The sequence below is a fragment of the Sciurus carolinensis genome, chromosome 9 (assembly GCF_902686445.1).
Source record: "Sciurus carolinensis chromosome 9, mSciCar1.2, whole genome shotgun sequence".
Lineage (NCBI taxonomy): Eukaryota > Metazoa > Chordata > Mammalia > Rodentia > Sciuridae > Sciurus > Sciurus carolinensis.
In genome coordinates this window covers 55,198,778-55,221,668 of record NC_062221.1, presented here as the reverse complement: position 1 = coordinate 55,221,668, position 22,891 = coordinate 55,198,778, and the positions used below count along the sequence as shown (strand labels likewise).

Genomic DNA, 22,891 nt, shown 5'->3' with positions numbered 1-22,891 from the left:
GCGAGCTGGAGCAGGTGGAGCAGGCTCCCGGGAACACTTCTGAAGTGCCCGTGGGTCGCCAGACTGATGGGTGGCGGTGACTGCTGCTAGCCCTCCCTCCAAATCTGTACTCTTCTTCCACAGTTATAGGACACCAAGAGTTTAACCCCTTTGGAATTAAGGCCAGTTTTCCCAGTCTCCACTGTGGGAGTGACCACGGGTCTGCATGCCAGACAATGGAGACGAGTGGAAGTGGCCGGTACAACCTCGAGCACTGTCCTAAAAGGGAGGGTGTATCCTCGTCTTCACGCTTCTCTTCTTGCTAGCGGAGTGCAGACATCATGGTCACAGCAGCAGCGACCATACTGAACCATGTGAATCTAAGCCCTGGCCACCTGCGTTTCTGTTTCCTTCTTGTTTAAGCCACTGCTGCTTTGTATTTGATTTCATGGCCCCAACTAATTGGGTCAATGCAGATGCTCAAGAGGGCCTGACCCAGGACAGATTAGGCAGTCCCTGATGCAAATAAAGGTTCTGGCTCATTTTCTCTGGAGGCAGGTTGAACACAGAAGCCCATCCCTGTCCTCACAGAGCACAGTGGGCACGGGACAGGTATCTTTCCACTTCCTCTGCCCACTTTGCCAAATTCTGAGTGCTCCTTGGTCTGGAGGACCATGTGGCCATAACAGGGGTGCCAGGGAACCTCCCAGCCTAAGGAAGAGTCTAGGAGGACTCCAGGTCACTTCTTCCCAAAATAGTAAATTATAAATGGGGCAACAGAAAGGTAAACAACCACATAGACTTTACCCTGGAACTTCCTCGGTATAGACGGCAAAGCTGATCAAATGCCTGGATTTGCTGTGGATCCAGAACAGGTTCTGAGATTGCCTAAGAAATAAAAAATAATAAGATTAATAACAGCATGCGGCTGGGTTCGTGGGCAGTCAGTGAATTTGCCCCATACCACAGCAAAGCAGGACATGTGGTTCCTTCATTCTTCTGAAGAAAATCTATGCTACCAGCAATCAGGGAGGGATGTTTTATGGAGCATTTATTAGAAATACACATGTCCCTCTGAAGTCCTTCCTTGGTGCTACCCAGGTTGACCTATCTATGGCCCCTTTCCCTAAGGCGGTCTCTAAATTTCCTTGTGAGCTTCCTTTAGGGCTTCTTAATTCCTCTTTGCTGTTACTGTACGAAGCAACTCTGCTCATCCGGTGTGAAGTCCCATATCCATCACTTAATATGGCCAGCAGAGATGCCCTTCTTTGTGATGGAAGTGGGATGCACTATAAGTGAAACTGTGCCATTTGTTTCATTATAAAGCTGGCAGCCACCTTAAGGGCTGCAAGATGAGTCTGCTGCTGTTTGGAAGAAAGTCTAACTTGCTCTATGGCAGTCTTGTTGCTCCACCTGTCACTGGGGTGGAACATGCCAACACTGAGTTCTACTCTCAGGGGATCTGGTCCAACTAATACTTGGAGAGAAGCAGCAGGATCCTGGGGGTGGCAGCCATAGTCTTTGGAGTCAGGGGTTAATCTGAACACTAGCTCTCACAGTAGCCTGTTATGTGACCTTAGGCATGTCAACTGCCCCACCTGTGACCAGGGGTAATGCTTTCTTCTTGAAGTTACTGAAAGTTAAACTAGCTGACATAGATATCTAAAGCCTGCCTGGCAGCAGGCAAAGGCTTAGTGTATGCTAGCTTTTACCACTATAATTTAGAGATAACCTTAGTTAAAAATTGATTTCAGATGTGTTTTTTATTTATATGTTCTTTCTTTGCTCTGTGTTATGAATCCTCTGGGAAAGAATTTCACAACATAAACCCATTTTAAGTGACAAGAAGGGATCCAGTGATGGAGAGCCTGGGTGTCCATGTGACTTGGGGAGGGCAGAGGCATTGACGGGGCTGCAAGAGGTGGTCTGAAGATGCGTGCTAGTATTGCAGGAGTGCACAGAAGAGACTCAGGAGGGTGACATGAAAGGAGGCGAGGACCAACACTACCACTACAGCAGTTACCACGTACTGCAAATTTACTGCGTGCTGTTTCCTGTGGGTCACTGCACCAAATCCTCAAAATCACACACTCCATGAGAAAGGTCCTGGCGTGTCCATTCCCTGCCCAAGAAGGATCTGAACTTTAAAAAGCATGACATATGGGAAATTTAAGAGGTATGTTAATTTAGTTTGTTTTCTAGGAATGGCTTTCTTCTCTCAAAATTTCTTTCACCCTTAGGAGAAAAAGCCTTCTCAGGGCTAAGAGAATGCAGAAGCACTACATGAAATTCACCATATATGAAGTCATGAGAGTTCCGTCTCTTGACTAGGTTGAAAGGATGTCTGAAGATCCAGAAAGCAGCCAATGACAGGTGCCATGTGGTACCCTGAAGATAAAGTCAAGGCTTATCTGGCTTCAGCCACCAGCCCAGGGCATGGCCACCTCAGTTCCTGTTATGTCCAGCCATGAGGGGATGGCTCAGAAGGAGGATGGCTTACGAAGTGCTGAGCAGGGCAGGGTGTCCTGAGTGAGCGACAGGAAGAGAAGAGGGGAGGATCCTGGGAGTTTCCCCCTCATTCTGTTAGACTCATTTCTCTGGGTTTGCCAGACACAGAGAGTCCCTCCATAACCTAAGAAATGTTAAACTTGCATTCACACATTTTAACCCATTTGTCCTCAATATTATTTGGTAGGAAAAATGACCACATTCTTGGAGAGAAAGTGTGAATACTGACACTTCGGATTTTTTTTTTTTTTTTTTTTTTTTGTACTGAGGATTGAACCCAGAGGTGCTTTACCACCAAGCTACAACCCTAGCCCTGTTTATTTTTCAAATTATTCATTTTGAGTCTCACTAAAATGCTGGGGCTGGTGTCAAACTTGCAATCCTTCTGCCTCAGCCTGAGTTGCTGGGATAACTGGTGTGCCCCACTAGGCTGGCTCTGATTGATTCTATGTAAGATGCCCAGGGGAGTTGCAAGTCAAAGAAGATCTGAAGGTCTGACAAATCGTACAAACCTAGCTCAATGAACGTACAAGGAGGAAAAAATATAATTACTTCTGAGGGACATAACAATAGAAAATAGGGTCCTAACTCCTGATTTTTCCAATCTCTTTAGTATTACTGACAAACGCTGGGGAGCAGAGCAGGGTTAGGACACAGGCCCTGTACAGCCTGTTCAACCCTTTGGCTGTGGGCTGGCTCCCCCACATTCCCTATGATGAGAGAGCAGCCTCCTTGTCTTGGCGGCACGTTGCTTAATGCCTGGTTACTGTGAGGAGGGGTTCATAAGGAGGGCCCGAACAAGGAGAGAAGAGATGAGGTAAGGCAGGTTGATTAAAAAGGAGGCTGTAAAGACCAAGATAGTAAAGTACAGAACAACAAGAAAAGGTCACTCTCTACAAGGGTACTTGTGGAAGCCAGTCCTTTGCCTTGAAGGGATATAATAAACAAAAAAATCTCATGAAATTGTATATTTCATGAATAGTTCATGTACGTGAGATACTATGAGGGACAGTGTAGGTGGTGCTGGCCACTTGTGAAGAAATGTTGAAATTTCCACCAGACTGTACATTGAGAAAAGCTGTGTTAGACACTGTAGTCTTGAATTAATTATTTTCTCTTTTGCTTCTATCACTAGGGAACTCTGTCAGAGCTAAATGGTCTGCTGCACAGAACTAGCAATTGCATGGACTCAATGACAAACATTTCTGTGTGCCATGATAAGCCCTGCTTTTATATTATTTCCCATAGACAGTTTTTTTAAAAAAAATCTAGATTTCCTCATTTATTTATTTCATCCTATTGGATACATTCTGGAAATCTATTCAGATCTTTTTGGGAAAGTGAAGGTCGTATCAGATCATAAATAGAGAATGCTACTATTAAAAATAGAATCCTGCTGTCAAGCCCCCAGGAAACACTGCATTGCATACGGGTCTATGCTAGGCAGAATAAACAGCTTGAGCCCCTGGGGGATTTGCTCACTGAGGCAGAAAGTACAGGAGTCTCAAATGATAGCTCAGTCCATGTTTTTAGACCCAGCACTTCTCATATTTTAATATGCATAAAAATCACGGAGGAATCTTGTTACAATGTGGATTCTGGCTAGCAGGTCTAGGATGGGACTTAACAAGTTCCCAAGCAATGTCTGCACAGGTAGCTGGGTTCTAATCTGTACTAGGGAGCAGCTGAGGGTGGCTGGAGACAGCCCTGTTCCTCACTGGGTCCTAAAGGTAACAGGACAATCTTGGGTTATGGGTGTTTGTCTCCTCCTGATTTAAACGTACCAAAGTAACCAATTAATTAGCATTTATTTTTTCTAAGATGACCTGATCAGGTATGCTGTTTGCAACATTTATTGAGTTGGAAAGTTTAATTAGGGTTGGGATTGTGACTCAGTGGTAGAGCACTTGCCCAGCATGTGTGAGGCACTGGGTTCGATCCTCCGCACCACATAAAAATAAATAAATAAAATAAAGGTATTGTGTCCATCTACAACTAAAAATATTTTTGAAAATATTTAATGAGAAGAGAATGTCCTTGCCATGTGGTGTGTCTGAATCTTAATTAATTACAAGACTTACACCTATTTTGCTAAGTGAGTGAAGAGAGTTCTGTAAACCGAGGAAGAGATAGCCAGGAAACTTGCCCAATATGAATGCAGACACAGGCAGACCCATTTTCAAGCCACATGGCACACCCAAATGAGTGGGCAGGGCTGGCACGAAGCTCTGGGCTTGCCACAACTCCATTTCTTCTCTAAACCCCTAGAGATGCCAAAGGTTTCCCAATGATCACATTCTTCGGAAACTGAAAAATAAGGTTGTTCATGGGTGTGAAATATCAGGTGACAGATTCTTTCTCATAACATAAATCATCACCTTGGGCACCTAGAGACCATCCACAGGAGTGACTGCTAGGAATGCCCTAGACCCCTGGAAGTGAAGTCACTGCAGGACAGACATACCTCATCAGAGGTCGGAGCCACATGCATTTCTGTGGTAAAGTATGGAAAGACAAGGCACTCAGGGGAAGTGAGAGAGCTATATGTAGACATGCCTAGGACTTCATAGGTGCTCATCTGCCTTAAAATCCTTCCCAAAGCCAGGTGCAGTGGTGTCTGCCTGCAATCCCAGGACTCAGGAGGCTGAGGCAGGAGGATTACAAGTTCAAGACCAACCTTAGCACCTTAGTGAGGCCCTGTCTCAAAATGAAAATAAAAAAGAGCTGGGGATATGGCTCAGGGTAAAGCACTCCTGGGTTCAATTCCCATTATCACATATACAAAAATCCTCTGTGAATAAGAGCATTTTAAAAAAGAAGCATTGGGTGATATGAATACGTCATGAAGGTGAGCTCTATACTCTAGGTCATGGTCTTAGGGTTCAAGGGGTAGGATCTGAGTGAGGGGAGAGACAGACCCCCTGAAAAGCAGGTGCTCACAGAGGCCCATGCGGCTGGCTGACCCTGCCCATGCAGACTTCTGAGGTGCTTCACAGGCTAATGGTCCTTCATGTCCAAGCCTCCTGATTGAGATTCAGTTCTATGGTTCAACAGATACTTCTAGAGTCCCTACTGTAGCACATCCTGGGGTACAAAGAGGAATAATAAGGCAAGAGGAGTTAAATGTCTCACAGATTAAACACCGCCCCCCCCATAAAGATTTCACCTTCTCAGGCTGGGGTTGTGGCCCAGTGGTAGAGCACTTGCCTGGCATATGTGAGGCACTGAGTTTGAGCCTCAGCACCACATATAAATAAAGTAAAAAAAAAAAAAAAAAAAAAAAAAAAATTTCATCTTCTCTATTGTTGATAGGAAAAGCTAGAGGTTCCTGAAATATAAAAATCATGTATTACATATTTGCTGGGGCAGGCTTTGTTTGAAATATGCTCTTATACTGTCTACATAAGCCATCAAAATGTTCTTGAAATTACATTTTGGGGGCTCAAAATTATACTCCTGAACCTAAGGCTCAGAAGTCTCAGCTCTGGGCCCCTCCTGGAATGTCCCCCCATGACCAGGCATAACCAGAGTGTTGCACTCACTGTGGTATAATTATTTGTCTCCCCAACTACACTGTGAACCCCTTGAATATCAGAACTGGACTATCCTCTATTTCCCAATGCTCTGTACCCAGAAAATGTTTGACAAATATTTATTAAGTCATCCCATAACTTGGCTTATTTTGAAATGTTGATTTCAGGCAAGAGGAAGCAACTTGCTTTCCTGGGCCCACAAGAAACCACTGGCATTTGTGTTCCTATTTTCAAGAACTTGGACTCTGTAAAGATTTTAGTGATCTCTGGCATGTTTGTCCTGTATCTCAAACTATGCATTTCATTTTATTTAATTCAGGTTTAGGGAAACATTATTTTAAAAAATTCATAAAATGTAAGTACTGATTCCTTTAGGAAAGTGGTAAAATTTTCCAAATGAGTGGACCTTGGTTAAAAGCCCTCCTACTGTTGCCCCTCCATTTGGTGAGACTGAGGCCTGCTAGATGGGTCAGAGCCTACTTCCCAAGTGCTGTGGAGGCAGTGGGGAGGAGCCTGTGCTCTAGAGTTCTTCCTTGGTAACATGGGGACAATGATAATGGCTATACAACACAAAGTGGCTGAAATGACAAGAGAAGGAAATGCATGGAGTGCACACTGATGCCCAGGACTCAGTATGTGCTGGTAATTGGAGGGCCAGGGCTGGTGGGCCTGCAGGCACCACACGGCCAGTCCCCATGATGTACTGTCACATGGACCTCGCCCTAACATGGCTCCAGAACCAGAAAGAAAGGAGGCATTAAAGTATGACGCACGGGCAAGACAGGCAAGACTAGGTCATGAAAGAGAGGGGGATGCTGCTCCTGAGCGACATGGGGTGGGGAGGGAAAATTTCACGAAAACGAGAGCTCCTGAGGACAGGTCCCTGTCTGTCTGGCCTGCTCACCCGAGTCTAGCACTGTGCTTGAGCAGCTGTGGAATAATCATCTACTATCAAACAGAGGAAGGGATGGAAGGGCAAGGGGCATATTTTCTACTTCTTACTTATTTTGCTGGAGTTTTCATAAACCCTCTGAAATGCAGAAAAACAGGGCAGGGCTCTGGCTGACAGACCTGGGCTCATCCTGGATTCTAGCTAAGTGGCTCTGGACAAGGTATGTGGCTTCTCTAAGTCTTGGTTTTGTTAGCTGTAAAACTCTACTTTGCAGAATTATTGTAAGAATTAGAAATAACATGCAGAGCTGGTGTGTGTTTGATGTTTAATAAATGGCAGTGGTGATTTGTGCCTGGGTTATTTATACTCCGAGAGAAGTGCCTGGGAGAAAGGCTGGGAATCAGGAAACCCAAGCACTTATTCTGTCACCAGCTCCCAGTATACCCTGAGCAGGTCATACCACTGCTCCAGATCTATATACCAATTTATTACAAGGCAATGCCAAGTTGGGTCACATCAGGGAAAGACCCAAGTACCATGAGGTAACAGGCACTTAGGGCACAAGAGTTCCAAGTTAAAATAGTAATGTTTACTGAAGCTAATCATGGCTTTTATTGCATAATCAGAAGCAAACTAGGGCAAAAACTAGAGGCACTGTCACAAAGACTCATCATAGCCCTGAAGGGAAGTAACAGATTCAGTCTATAGAAGCTGTACAGAGAAATTGATTTTCCAAATCAGTGTCATGTACAAAATAAAGTGGCAACAACAAAATCTGAACACAATCTCAGTCTGGCAAATCCATAAACATACAGCACCCTTCCTGACATTCCCAGATCACGATTCCCCAGCACAGAATTGATGAGGAGTGATTTTCCAATTGCAAGCGATGGAAACATGCATCTGAGGCTGTCTGCTATAGCAAATTTCTCTTTTCCCTGTGTAATGAAGTCCAGTGATAAGAACTGAAAATTAAACTGTAGCAGAACATTAGAGGAAGAAACAGTGACCGCCCTAGAGATGACCTTGTAATACAAAGCATTAAAGTAAATCTGGTGGAAAATGAGGTCCTGATGATCTATGAGACCCCCAGGGAGAGGGACGTGAGGCTAACCCAGTGGGCCAGCACATTTCAAAGCTCAGTGACTCACAGATGTGGTGGAAGTGAGAGCTGTAATTACATCCCCTGGAAGGAAGAAACAAACCAGGGCTGTCAGGATCCACAGGCCTCTTAACCAGAACATCAAGCTTTGCTGTAGGAAAACATGACCATTGCCACCCTGAAGGCTGGTTCCCATTAGGGAGAATAATAATTCTAGGTATTCTGGATACGAAGCTCTCCAATGGACATGCAAAGACAGTCACAAAAGCCTAAGCTCTGCTTGTTCATTTTTTATTCTCTATAATGAATATCTTAAAATCCAAATTCTAACATTTCATTTTCTAGTTGTCTTCCCACACTAAAACATGAGAAGGTTAAACCTAATTTGTGAGAGACTTGGAATACTTTGTGTTCTTCTGCAACATTATCATCTTTTTTTTTTTTTTTTGTATTTTAGGTGCCTTCATGGGCATTTCTATAATTTGCTGGCAGAGGTATAGTAGTATGAATAGAAAAGAGAGTCATATCACCCACTTCTCTCCTGCCTGCCCTCCACTTCAATTTCAAATCTGTCCTAAGATGCAGGAGGCCTCTGCCACCATCTATGCTGTTTCAAACTGGAACATTTAAAACTCTTGCCTAAAATGAAACCTTGGCTTCAGAGATGAAAGCAAATCACAGCTTCTTTGCAAACAGAAAACAACTTTCCAAAACTACCACCCACAACAAAACCTGACCCCTCGTGCCCCTGCATATTCTAGTGCTTAAAAACTCTCAACAGATCACAATTAATAATGAATTAGGTAATAAAATAATAAAAGAGGCAGACAAGTTGCTAAGATACCTTGAGAGTGGAAGAACTGGGCAGAATATCTCTGAAGATTTCATTTGGAGTAGCAATCAGCTCTAGAACAACAGTGACAGAGTGACCTCTTGTAGCAACAGGGGACGTGCTGGCTGAAGCCTTATGCGATGTGAGGAGACATAGTCACTAGCAGTGCAGGAGCAGCTCACATGCACTGGGTGTAACCGCTGCATACCAGCACTGCACATGTATCACCTGACTGATCATCACAAAACCTGAGAGGAAAGTGCTGTTGTTGTGGTTATTTTACAGTTGAAGAAACTAAAGTCTTAGAGTTCAGTGATGTGCAAAAGGTCACTCTGGTTGATGGTGGAGCCCAGATCAAAACTGGGGCGGTCCGTTCCAGAGATTTCTTTCACCTGCCATGTTTCTCACTATTAGTCTGGAAGAAACCTAACAAAGAGTCACTTTTCAGTAACATGAAAGGCTGGATAAAGATGAGGTTTGCATGGAGTCAGTAAGCTTCAGCCATGCTCTCAAAACACTGATGGCCTCTGGCCCTCTGGGGTCTTTCATGATTACCTTCTCTTTAACTTTGGCTTATCAGGCCTACACAAAAGGACGGGGGTGGGAAGGGAAGGAGAGAAAAACACTGCAGTTATTAGCTGTCTGCTTAAAATGCCTTCCGATTCAGAAGGCTGGACAGAAGCCCAGTCAGTGAGTGGCAACTGTTAAGAACTAAGCTAAGTTCTGCCATGAGAAAACTTAAGCCCAATGTAAAGACAGTTTTGTGTACACACTGGGTGCTCATGAACACATTCTGTCATCACACAAAAAAAAAAAAACAAAAAAAACTGAACTCGAGCTAGGCGCAGTGGTGCCTGGCTATAATCCCAGCAGCTTGGGAAGCTGAGGCAGGAGGATCACAAGTTCAAAGCTAGCCTCAGCAATTTAGCAAGACTGTCTCAAAACGGAAAATAAATAGGGCTGGGGATGTGGTTCAGTGATTAAGTGCCCCTGGGTTCTATCCCTGGCACAAGAACCCAAATCAAACCAAAACAAAGAAACAACAACAACAAAAAAAAACTTTGAATTTGGTTTTGACACTCATCAGTGACACTAGTTGTATTGACATCCTTGATATCAGTTATCTCATCTATAAAATGGGGCAAATAAATACATAACCTGCCTCAGAGCTCTGGTGAGGGAAGGGAAAGAAAATGAACAAAACACACGTTTCCTGCTCTCTGGTCTTACGCTAACTACTTTCATGTTTAAGGCATATAACATCAGCCCAGTGTGGTAGGATTTATTGTCTCTAATTTACATACAGGGAATCTGAGGTTAAGACATGTTAAAATACAGTTTGTAAGAGGGTGGGCCCATCCACCCCACTCCACCCCACCCTCTTACCATGTTTGTGATAAACCTAAGGTGCTATAAATGTGCAAGGCATTGTGGGCGTCTCACGGCAATCCCAGCTGCCTAGTCTGCTGGGAGGCTGATGCTGCACCTGTCCGAGTACTCAACCAGGACCCTCTGTGGTACCACCCATAAGATTAGCATCACATAAATTCTGTGTCATTACATAAGAGAACACAGTATCTTTTCTTATTTGGTTTTGTCCAACCATTTTGCTCTCTCACAAAAAGAAATGTCCCTAAACTGGTTCAAAGTCCTGAAACCCATATGCCATACCCACACATGCTTGGCTACTCCTTCCCTAATCTGCTTTGAAAGGCACAACCTGGGGGAAAATCTGTCATGTCCAAGGCTGATGATCTCATCATACTTAAAAAAGTAGAATTTTATAAAAAACTGATTAGGTACCTGCAGAATGTTGTTTGAAATTTTTACTAATGTAGCTTCTTATCACAGTCATTAAAACCTGCCTATTCTCTTGTCGGGTTATTATTCTCAGGAGGCGTTGGCCAGATTAGTGCCACTGCTTCACAGGCACAGGAAGCTCAAATTCCCAACAGGTGAAGAAATGCCTACTGGATGTTGCCACCTGCAATGTAATAGAGGCACTATCTAGAGTTGTCATTATCCATAGATGTCAAGACAGTGGGACTATTATGAACAGAAAAGAAATGACAGTACTGGGAGATAAGATGGATGACAGTGAGGCTGGGGCCCCAATCCTGTTCCTTCCTGAGGGCACTGTCCCGCGCAGTGAAGGACTTGCCACATGGTATATTATGGCTACATGGTATATTATGTCTACATTGTATATTATGGCCATTCCACAACTGCTTTTTCTTTTTGTCAAGCAAGATCTAAAAAAATCCAGAAAGATTACTCTTATGGGAAGCAGAGTTACCAAAAGCTGTTTTGTAGGGCGGCATCCTTGTATTGCTAGTTGGAGACCCACGTTTATATTATCGTTGGCCAAGTGTTTGGCTTTATTTATTTATTTATTTTATTTATTTTAAGTTGTAGATGGACCCAATACCTTTATTTTATTTATTTATTTTTATGTGGTGCTGAGGATCGAACCCAGGGCCTCACATGTGCCAGGCAAGTGCTCTGCCACTGAGCCCCAGTCATAGCCCCTGTTTGTCCTTGTTTAAAAAAAAAAAAAAAAAAAATCAAAGCAGGAAAAGCATGCATTTCATATATGTGATTCAGGTTTGCCATCCTTTGATTATCTGATTGTTGACTATTTAAGAAGAAAGTCAAATAATTATCTTGGATGCTGCCATGGGGCAGGGTCCTTAATGATTTTTCTACCAGAATCATGATTGCTAAAACATTTTTAGTTCTAGTATTCCTGCCCATGTTAACTATATCAACCTAAGAATGATAACCTGATAATAAAAGGAGTACAGAATCAGTTGGAAGAGCAGGTTTAAGCCTAAAATTAGCAAAATCTAACACAAGTTACAACAAAATTATAAGCCAAAGGAAAAGGACTGAAGGATGTAGCTGTACTGTCATCATTTTCGATCATAATTTGCTGTTTAAATAGAAACACATTTGCACCATCTCTGTAGGACTTGGTTGTTGGGAAGAGAGTGGGAAGTAAATCGAAGTGAGAAGATGTAAACTGAGTAAATCAATACATTAAACTATTGTTTGTTATACATAAAAGGTCTATAGATATGAAGTGTCCCCCAAATGTTCATTTGTAACACAAGGATTTTCAAAGGTGAAATGATTAGATTACGAGAGGTGTCATCCAATCAGTGGATTAATTCACTGATGGATTAACTGGGCAGTAGCTGTAGACAGGTAGGGTATGGCTGGAGGAAGCAGGTCACTGGGGTGTGCCTTCATCCTTGATGAGGGGAGCTCTCGGCTTCCCGGTTGTCATGTCCTGAGCTGCTTTTCCTCCTCCATGCCCTTCTTCCATTATGTTCTGCCTTGCCTTGGGCCCAGAGCTATAGTCAGCTGACCATGGACTGAACCTCAAAAATTATGAGCCAAAATAAACATTTGCTCCACTGTTGTTCTTGTGTTATATTTGTGGTATATTTGTCATAGTGATGAAAAAGCTGACTAACACATAAAGGAATACTACTATAATAAAATAGCTATTCTATTACAAGTAAGTATAAAACTGGCCAAAATATACAGAGCAGTTGTTTTTAAACTGTGGACAAATGGCAGAGCAGGACTGTAATCTTTGAAATAAGGGAAGCATACACAGTGAGTCCCCTGATTTCCTTGAAATTCTGGAAGCACTATCTGGACTATACCATAGGAAGGGAGCCTAAGAGGACATAGAAGTCTGGATGAACTGAGGACTTAGATATTTGGGACTGGCATTAAGTAGAATTTGAAGAGGAGGGAGCTGAGTTGAACTCTAGAAATCAATACAGGGGGGCCCTTAATTTTTTGACCTAATACTCAGCTGTACATATTCAGGCAAGATTCCACAGACCTGGCAGCGAATAACTACTAGGGAGCAATAAAATAGATGGAGATTCTAGAGATTTCAAAGTACTGGAAGATATGGGAATACTGACAAGCCAGAATGAAAAAACCCTGACAAGTATCCATGTATCCACTGTCCACTCTGTAATAAAACCATGTCTCAGGATCAAGGATACTCTAGATCTGCCCTCACTAAGCTTAAAAAATAAGCCAGTTCCCCAAAACCGAAGGTCAAATGTTTTCACTGATATGTGAATGCTAACATACAATGGGGGGGGGGTGCGGAGAATAGAAGTTCAGTGGGTTAGACAAAGGGGAATGAAAGGAAGGCAGGAGGGATAGGAATAGGAAAGACAGTGGAATGAATCTGACATAACCTTCCTATGTACATATGTGAATACACCACAGTGAATCTCTACATCATGTGCATCCACAAGACTGGGATTCTAATTAGAGTAAGACATATTCTATAAATACTGCATAAATAAGTCTGCATAAATAAGTCAAAATTGATTCTAGGGCTGGGAATATAGCTCAGTTGGTAGAGTGCTTGCCTTGCAAACACAAAGCCCTGGGTTCGATCCCCAGCACCGCAAAAAAAAAAAAAAAAAAAAAAAAAAAAAAAAAAAAAAAAAAAAAAAAGAAAAAAAAATTGATTCTACTGTCATGTATAACTAAAAAGAACAAATAAATAACTAAATGAATAAAACAAAAAATAAGTCTCAGATATATGTAGGTAATTTAACAGTAAATGTGTTCTAGAACAAAACCCACAAGTCTCTAAGAAGATAGAAAAATCTAGATGTTCAACAACAGAGTATGTCCAGCATATAATCAAAAGTTCCTAGATATGCTATGTTAGCTTTGTGTTGCTGTGAACAAAATATCTGACAAAAATAACTTGAAAGGGGGAAAAGTTTATTTGAATTCATAGTTGCAGAGAGATTTAGTCAGTGGTCAAGTGACTCAAATGCTCTGAGCCTGACAGGAGATAAAGCATCATGGCAGAAGACTATGGCAGAGGAAAGCGGTTACTTCAGGGTCGTCAGGAAGCAGAGAGAGAGTGGGAAGAACCAGGTACAAAATATATAATCCCTAAGGTATGCTCCCACTGACCCTCCTCCAGTCATGCCCTACCTGTCAACAGTTAGTACCTGGTAACCCATTCAAAATTATTATCCCATCAAATGGATTAATCAGATTAGGTTACAGCTCTAATAATGTAATCATTTTTGGGGGGACCTCATCTTCAAACCAATAAAAGAAAATGTGATCCTATAACCAGGAAAAACTGCACAGAAACAGACTTCAACAGGTGTTGGAGTCAGACAAAGAATTTAAAACATCTACTTTATAAATATGTTTAAAGATTTAAAGGAAAGAATAGAATGAACAAATTAAAAAACTTGGAGAATCCCAGTAGAGAAATGAAAACAATTAACAAGAACTAAATGATGGGAGGATAAAAAATGAACCGACAGTATTGCAAAGTTCTCTATTTTTGGTTAAACGATAAAATGTTAACTCATACTAAACAGTGATAAAGCTGCATTCTGGAATCCCCAGAGCTACCTCTAAAAACAAAAAAGTCCAGAGACATAGCTAAAAAAATCAACAGAAGAATCAAAATAAATATTAAAAAATATTCAAATCAGTCCAAAGAAGACAAAGAACAGAAGCATAAAACACAGATCAGTTAAACGAAACAAAAAACAACAGAAAAGAAAAAGGACAGCAAAATGGCAGAGCTAAATAATTAAGACATTAATTTTTTTTGGAGGGGGGTACCAGGGATGAACTCAGGGGCACTTGACCACTGAGCCACATCCCTAGGCCTATTTTGTATTTTATTTAGAGACAGGGTCTCACTGAGTTGCTTAGTGCCTCCCTTTTGCTGGCTTTAAACTTGCAATCCTCCTGTCTCAGCCTCTCAAGCTGCTGGGATTATAGGCCATCACGCCCTGCATGACATTAAATTTAAGTAGATTAAAATTTCCAGTTGAAAGGTAAGGACTGTCTGGACTGTCTGGTAAGGAAAGACTGGAATTAAAATAGCAGGACCCAATTAAAGGCTGTTTTTAAGATATGTCCTTAAAAAAAAAATAGGTTTCAAGTTAAAGTATAGAAAAAAGATATATAATCATGTGCTACATAATGACATTTTAGTCAACAACAGATCACACATGAGACAGTGGTCTTGTAACATTATAAAGGAGATGAAAAATTCCTATGGCACAGTGACATCAGAGATGTTGTTACAATGAAGCACAACATACTACTCACATGTCATGTGTTTGTGTAAATAATCCTATTGTGATGCCAGATGCATAACAGTATAGCACATAAAATGAAAACTCATATGTGATGATAAAAATGCCTGTTACTGGCTTATATATTTACTATACTATATACTTTTTATCATTATTTTAGAGTATACTGTTTGTACTTATTAAAAAATGTTTACTATAAAGTAGTAGTCATGTTAGCTGGTAGCAGCCTCAGACACCTGATGGTTATGCTGTCTCTTGACTGCATCAAGTGATCACTTAACCCCTCTAGGTTTCTATATGAGTCTATCATGTTTGTACAAAAAAGAAATCGCCTAACAACACATTTCTGAGAAGGCATTCCTGCTAAGTAGCACATGACATTATGATGAAAACACCAGTCATAAGAAACCTTGACTGGATGTATGAATAGGTAATAGGATTTAGTACAAGGAGTATAGCTGGAGACTAAGAGGGCCATTTCATAATGATTAAGAGGTTGGTATACCAGGAAGATAATAACAAATCTGTATGTACCCAATAACAGAGCTTTAAAGTGCAATAAGGAATGCAAGAACTAACAATAATCAGAGATTTTTTTGTTTGTTTTTTTACTACTCTTAGTAGTTGATAGCTAGATTAAAAAAAAAAAAGTCAGTGAATGACAAGTACTGCCTTGATGCAACTGACATTTATAAGAATTATAGCTATCAACTGCAGACCATACCTGATTTTTAAGAGCACAAATAATGTCCACTTAGACAGACCATGTGTTTGGTCCCAACAAATCCCAGTGACTTTCCAAAAGTTGTTATCCTGTAGGTTATGCTCTGTTCAGAACAGAGTTAAATTGGAAATCTACTATAATAAGATATCTAGAGAAGCCTCAAATATGTAGAAATTAAAATAACATATAAAATAATCAATATGTGAAAGATAAAATCACAAGGTGAATTAGAAAATATTTCCAGGTGAATGAGAATGAAAACATCAAAATTTTGGAGATACAGCTAAAGCAGCTGTTGGATGGAAATTGACAGCTTTACATTATTATGTAAGAAGAAAGGCTAAATATCAATGATCCAAGTGTCCACTGTCTAGAAAAAGAGAAGTAAATTAAATTCTAAATGGGAAGATGGCAAAAGAATTAAACAAAATTGTAGAACTATCTCATGAAAAAGTCACTGGATGATCTTGACAGCAAACCTGTTCTGTATGGAAACAGGATTAGCTATGTTAGAAAAGAATGAGAAATCTCCTTTGGGTTAAGAAGGAAAGGAGGAGGAAATGAAGATGAAATGGGGGCTACTGATGTACCAAAAGCCTTGACTTTTAATCTAAAACTATTTAAACTTTACTTTGTTAGAAACAAGGAAGCACTGATGTTTTCTAAGCATTAGGAGAGAGAGGAGGAGGATGGACTGGAGCCTCAGAAGACAGAGGTCAGTGAAAGACTTTTGGAACAGCAGAAGTAGTACATGCTATGGGGACTGACAACACCACTTAAGTGTGAAGAGGAGATGGCTGGCATTGCTGAAGGCCTCTCTGAGTTCAAAGTGAAACGCAGGGAGAGATCACTAGAGTTAAGTAAATTCTTTTCAAAAATCACAAAGAAATTTCTCATCTGTGTAATTTCATTTTCTTTTATACACTACTGTGAAGTTGCCAGAAACAAATATGAATGGCCCCATCTTAGTACACAGAAAGGTAGCCTTGCCTGACTCAGTGGGTAAATGAAAAAGTTAAGTGACAACCAATAGGGATAGGGTGGGATGTCTCCATTGAGGATATGCTATATCTGGACTAATACCTACCATCAGTGGATATTTCACTATAAAACCAGACAGTTAAAATTTATTCATGTAATAATAGAACTCATGTAAGTCATAACTAGAATGACCGGGGTTTTGTAGAAAACAACAAAACACAAATAACCCAAGATGGAAACTTCTGTCAATGAGAACAGACTACATTGAACACTGGCCACATTTCCTCTTCATCTTCACTTCCCTTCCTTCTGCTTTAACCAAAGGAGATCTATCAGATTTTTTACATATCCAATCCAGTGTTCTGATACTATATGTAAGAGTGTGCACTTTCAGGGACTGCACAATAATTGATTTGGGACAGTCCAGACAAAAGACTGGACTCTGCAGGAATGGTATATCAGTCACTTGAGAACACCACATCCATTAGAGCAGCTCAGACTCTGCAGAGATCTGTTTAGATTCTATGACCTTTACAAATAGGTGATAATTCAGCACAGTGCAATTAAGAATGGCCTACTGAGTTGTTCTAATGCACAGTAATAGGCTTTAGTTGCTCTGTTGCACGTACTGAGGACAAAAAAGGTAACTGCCTGATATTGTGGGAAGTGGTCTAAAAGCTTCATCAGGAAACACTGTTGGAGGGAAAGGAGTGTTTGTAATTTACTCAACAATCTCAACTATAGGGTCCGACATTCCAAGATAGTAGACATGATGGACTGTTTTGATAAGAGAGTTCACTTCCATATAAAGAGAGGACACAGAATGAGAAGCACCACTGGCACTGAGGTGGTCTCACACAGTCCCCCAATGAGAGGCTTGTGATTTAAGAGGGAACAATCACAAGACAAAATTCACACCTATTCTGAATGGCTGCAGTACAGTGACTAATGAGCGAGACTACTCAGGTTTCTACTGATGAATTGCAGGGCTCTACCTTTGGCTTTGTTCTACACAAATATTTTATTAATGATTTGGTTAAAGGTAAAAGAGGCCTATACATGGGATGAGAAATCATGATTCCCAAAGGTCATAAACTAAAACAGTACCAGAAAAGTCCTGCAATCAGCTTCAGAAACCAATAGTATGCACATCAGTAGTGTGTGTGTGAGCAGAGTTAGGAGTTTGAGATCAATATGTTCACTGTGAGTCAACCATGCAAAACAGCTGCTGAAAAAGCTAATGTGCTTTTGGTTCCACTTATGGAAAGACAATCTAGAATAAGGAAGATGATGATCTCATTTTGTTCTGAAATGACCTCACCTGAAGTGCAATGGCAGTTAGTAAAGAGAAGTGACATGATGGGTGGGGAAGATAGAACATGAGGACGAATATTCTGATAGACAAGAGAAGACCAGGGGCTGGGAACTCGTTGCTTCAATTACACGAAGAACTGTGAGATTGCTCTTTATGAGAGGCGTTACACATCTTTTTGTAATTTCTAGAGGAAGGACCAAGATCAATGAAGGGGTAGAAGGATGTCACCCATCGTAAGGAAGAATTCTGTAAGAGCTTCTGAAGATGGAACATTTTGCCTCAGGAGGTGGTCCTCAAGCAGAGACAGAACACTGCTTTTAAAATGGATGAGGAGCAAATGACATATAGCAAGACAGCTTGAGCTCTGCTAATCTGCTCCCAAGAGAAACTGAGATAGTTAAGTCAGCCCTTACTCTTACAGGGTTAACAGACATTAGAAAACTGAAGTTAAAAAGTGGATTAAAAGGCTCTCAAATCAAGAACACATCTGGAGATAGGAGACTGGGAAGTCATCTCAGCCTTCAAAGACTATACCATCAGTGGAGATACCAGCAGGCCTGAGCCAAGAAAAACAAAATCAAAACCACCGAGGCACAGTTGAAATATGTCCTGCCTCAAAATCTAATTTTGAACTTTCCCAGATGAAAAGGGGCAAATTTCAGGTGATAAGAGACAAATGCATCTGTAGAAAGTACTAAAGTAACATGTATTAGAATAGTAAAAATCACACACACCAGTGGGGACTTAAGATGATAATGAGACATTGTTGCATGAAGAGGCATGATGAAGACCACAGGCACAACTAAAACTCCACTTGTACATGCCACAAAATCAAGAGAATAGGTCCCTGCCCACTCCACAGAGACCATAAAGGCTGTACACCTTTGTCCTTTGAGTCAGTCTGGGATTTCTGTCTCCTGCGTGCTGCCTCCCTTACGCTTGAGCATAAGAATAAAAAGCTTGTTCCCACACCACTGTGCTTGTGTCTCCTTCTGAGAGTGTAAGAACCCATAGTCTGTACTAAACTGGTGAAAACTACATACATACATTTTAAGAAAACAAGTCATTTAAAAACTCTGGAAACAGTCCTGAGAGTAAACAGAAAATGAAAAACAACTATTAAAAAAAAAAAAAAATCAGAGATCCAAGATGGCGGACTAGAAGGTGACTGCATCTCCCATTGCTCCAGAACTCAGGATTCAAGAAGGGGAGGTATTGAGAGACTCAGACCAACAATACAGCCGCGGGGTGAGTCTCTCCCACCAGGTGAAGCTCGGCCCAGGCGGCAGGCCCAGACAGCGGGCAGCTTATCGGAGCAGGGCAGGGCAGCAAGAGACTTCCCCAAGCAGCCCGGCTCCCTCCGGCAGCAGGCACTATCCACAGCCAGCTCCTTGGAGCAGGCCCGCCCAATGAGAGCTTTTCCTGCACAGAGCCAACCCCAATCCCTGAACCCAGCGGCGGCCCCAGCCCACAGGTGGCTTCTGGGACAAAGGCAGGACAGGGAGAAGAGGCTTTCCCCGAGCAGTTTGGCTCCCTCAGGCGGGGGCAGGCCCTGTCTATAGCCAGCTTCTAGGAGCAGGACCACCCAGTGAGAGGATTTCCACACAGAACCAGCCCCCAGCACTGGACCCTGTAGCGGGCTAGGGGCAGCTTTCTTTGGAAGCACTACATTATCAAGTTCCTCCAAGAATTCAGGCTACTGAAGGCTGGGAGGTGATATACTGGAAATCTACAGGGACACTATAAGCCAATAGAGGAAATCTGCAACATCTCAGAGTCCCACTGATATCTGACCAATATGAGAAACAAGGGAAGAAAATGTCCCAAACAAACCTAGATACTATATAGATAAAACCCAATGACAGCACAGAAGAAATGTCAGAAAGGGAGTTCAGAATGTACATAATTAAAACAACCAGGGAAGCAAACGAAGAGATGAAAGAGCAAATGCAGACATTGAAGGAAGAGATGAACGAGCAAATGCAGGCATTAAATGATCACACCAATCAACAGTTAAAAGAGCAAATATGGGAAGCAAAGATCATTTCAATAAAGAGTTAGAGATATTGAAAAAAACAAATAAACAAACAAACAGAAATTCTTGAAATGAAGGAAACAATAAACCAAGTTAAAAAGTCCATAGAAAGCATAACCACTAGGATAGAACACCTGGAAGACAGAACCTCAGACACTGAAGACAAAATATTTAATCTTGAAAACAAAATTGACCAAACAGAGATGATGGTAAGAAATCATGAAGAGAATCTCCAAGAATTATGGGATACCATGAAAAGGCCAAATTTAAGAATTATTGGGATTGAGGAAGGCTTAGAGAAATAAACCAAAGGAATGAACAATCTATTCAATGAAATAGTATCAGAAAATTTCCCAAACCTGAAGAATGAAATGGAAAACCATGTACAAGAGGCTTATAGAACTCCAAATATACAAAATTACAACAGACCCACACCAAGGCACATTATTATGAAAATACCTAACATACAAAATAAAGACAGAATTTTAAAGGCTGCGAGAGAAAAGAATCAAATTACATTCAGGGGGAAACCAATAAGAATATCAGCAGATTTTTCAATTCAGACCCTAAAAGCTAGAAGGGCCTGGAACAACATTTACCAAGCCCTGAAAGAAAACGAATGCCAACCAAGAATCTTATACCCAGCAAAACTTACTTTCAGATTTGATGACGAAATAAAATCATTCCATGATAAACAAAAGCTAAAAGAATTTACAAAAAGAAAGCCGGCATTACAGAACGTTCTCAGCAAAATATTCCATGAGGAAGAGATGAAAAACAACGATGTGAATCAGCAACGGGAAGAACTAGCCTAATTTAATAGCCAAATAAAGGAGAAACCAAATCATGTCAAAAAACAAAAATGAGTCAAATGACAGGGAATACAAATCATATCACAATAATAACCCTGAAAGTTAATAGCCTGAACTCATCAATCAAAAGACATAGACTGGCAGATTGGATTAAAAAGAAAAATCCAACAATATGCTGCCTGCAAGAGACTCATCTCATAGAAAGAGATACCCACAGACTAAAGGTGAAAGGATGGGAAAAAACATACCATGCACATGAACACAGCAAAAAAGCTGGAGTATCCATCCTCATTTCAGATAATGTGGACTTCAAGCCAAAACTAGTCAGAAGGGATAAAGAAGGACATTACATACTGCTTAAGGGAAGCATAAATCAGCAAGACATAACAATCATAAATATCTATACCCTGAACATTGGCTCATCCATGTATGCCAAACAAATCCTTCTCAATTCCAGAAATCAAATAGACCACAACACAATAATACTAGGAGATTTTAACACACCTCTCTCACCACTGGATAGATCTTCCAGACAAAAACGGAATAAAGAAACCATAGATCTCAATAACACAATCAACAATTTAGACTTAACGGACATATATGGAATATACCATCCAACAAAGAAGGAATACACTTTCTTCTCAGCAGCGCATGGATCCTTCTCTAAAATAGACTGTATTTTATGCCACAAAGCTACCGTTAGTAAATACAAGAAGATAGAGATGCTACCTTGTATCCTATCAGATCATAATGGATTGAAATTAGAAATAAATGACAGAATAAAAAACAGAAACTTCTCCAATACCTGGAGATTAAATAATACACTATTATATGATGAATGGATAACAGAAGACATCGGGGGGAAATAAAAAAATTCTTAGAAGTACACAAGAACAAAGACACATCATATCAAAATCTCTGGGACACTATAAAAGCAGTACTTAGAGGAAGATTTATTTCATGGAGCGCATTCAACAAAAGAAGTAAAAATCAACAAATAAACGACTTAACACTACAGCTCAAAGCCCTAGAAAAAGAAGAGCAGACCAACACCAAAAGTAGTAGAAGACAGGAAATAGTTAAAATCAGAGCCGAAATCAACGAAATTGAAACAAAAGAAACAATCAAAAAAATTAACAAACTAAAGAGTTGGTTCTTTGAAAAAATAAACAAAATTGATAAACCCTTAGCCACACTAACAAAGAGAAAGAGAGAGAAAACTCAAATTACTAAAATTCGGAATGAACAAGGAAATATCACTACAGACATGAGTGAAATACAAAACATAATTAGAAGCTATTTTGAAAATCTATACTCCAACAAAACAGAAAACCTCGAAGATATCAACAAGTTTCTAGAGACATATGAATTACCTAAACTGAACGAGAAGGGCATATACAACTTAAATAAATCAATTTCAAGCAATGAAATAGAAGGTCATCAAAAGCCTACCAACAAAGAAAAGTCCGGGACCAGATGGGTTCTCAGCTGAGTTCTCCAAAACCTTTAAAGAAGAGCTCATCCCAATACTCCTCAAAGTATTCCATGAAATAGAAGAGGAGGGAACCCTTCCAAACTCATTCTATGAAGCCAATATCACCCTGATACCTAAACCAGACAGAGACACATCGAGGAAAGAAAATTTCAGACCAATATCCTTAATGAACATCAATGCAAAAATTCTCAACAAAATTTTAGCAAATTGCATACAAAAATATATTAAAAAGATAGTGCACCATGATCAAGTGGGATTTATCCCAGGGATGCATGGTTGGTTCGACATCTGGAAATCAATAAATGTCATTCACCATATCAACAGACTTAAAAGTTCAGAATCACATGATTATTTTGATAGATGCAGAAAAAGCATTCGATAAAATAAGCATCCGTTCATGCTCAAAACACTAGAAAAAATAGGGATAGTAGGAACATTCTGCAACATTGTAAAGGCCATCTACGCTAAGCCCATGGCCAATATCATTCTAAATGGAGAAAAACTGAAAGCATTCCCCCTAAAAACTGGAACAAGGCAGGGATGTCCTCTTTTACCACTTCT

At 40.8% G+C, this 22,891-nt stretch overlaps 1 protein-coding gene across 6 annotated transcripts in view; it reads right to left on the bottom strand.

Annotated features, from left to right (window-relative positions):
* The window catches only part of Vps8 (VPS8 subunit of CORVET complex), a 266,030-nt gene that overhangs the window by 3,022 nt on the left and 240,117 nt on the right, over nt 1–22,891 (bottom strand). For all 6 annotated transcript variants that reach the window (XM_047563466.1, XM_047563462.1, XM_047563464.1 and 3 more), the window contains one exon: nt 787–867. In XM_047563466.1, coding sequence (XP_047419422.1) covers nt 787–867 — 81 coding nt within the window. The remainder of the gene's footprint in view (nt 1–786; nt 868–22,891) is intronic.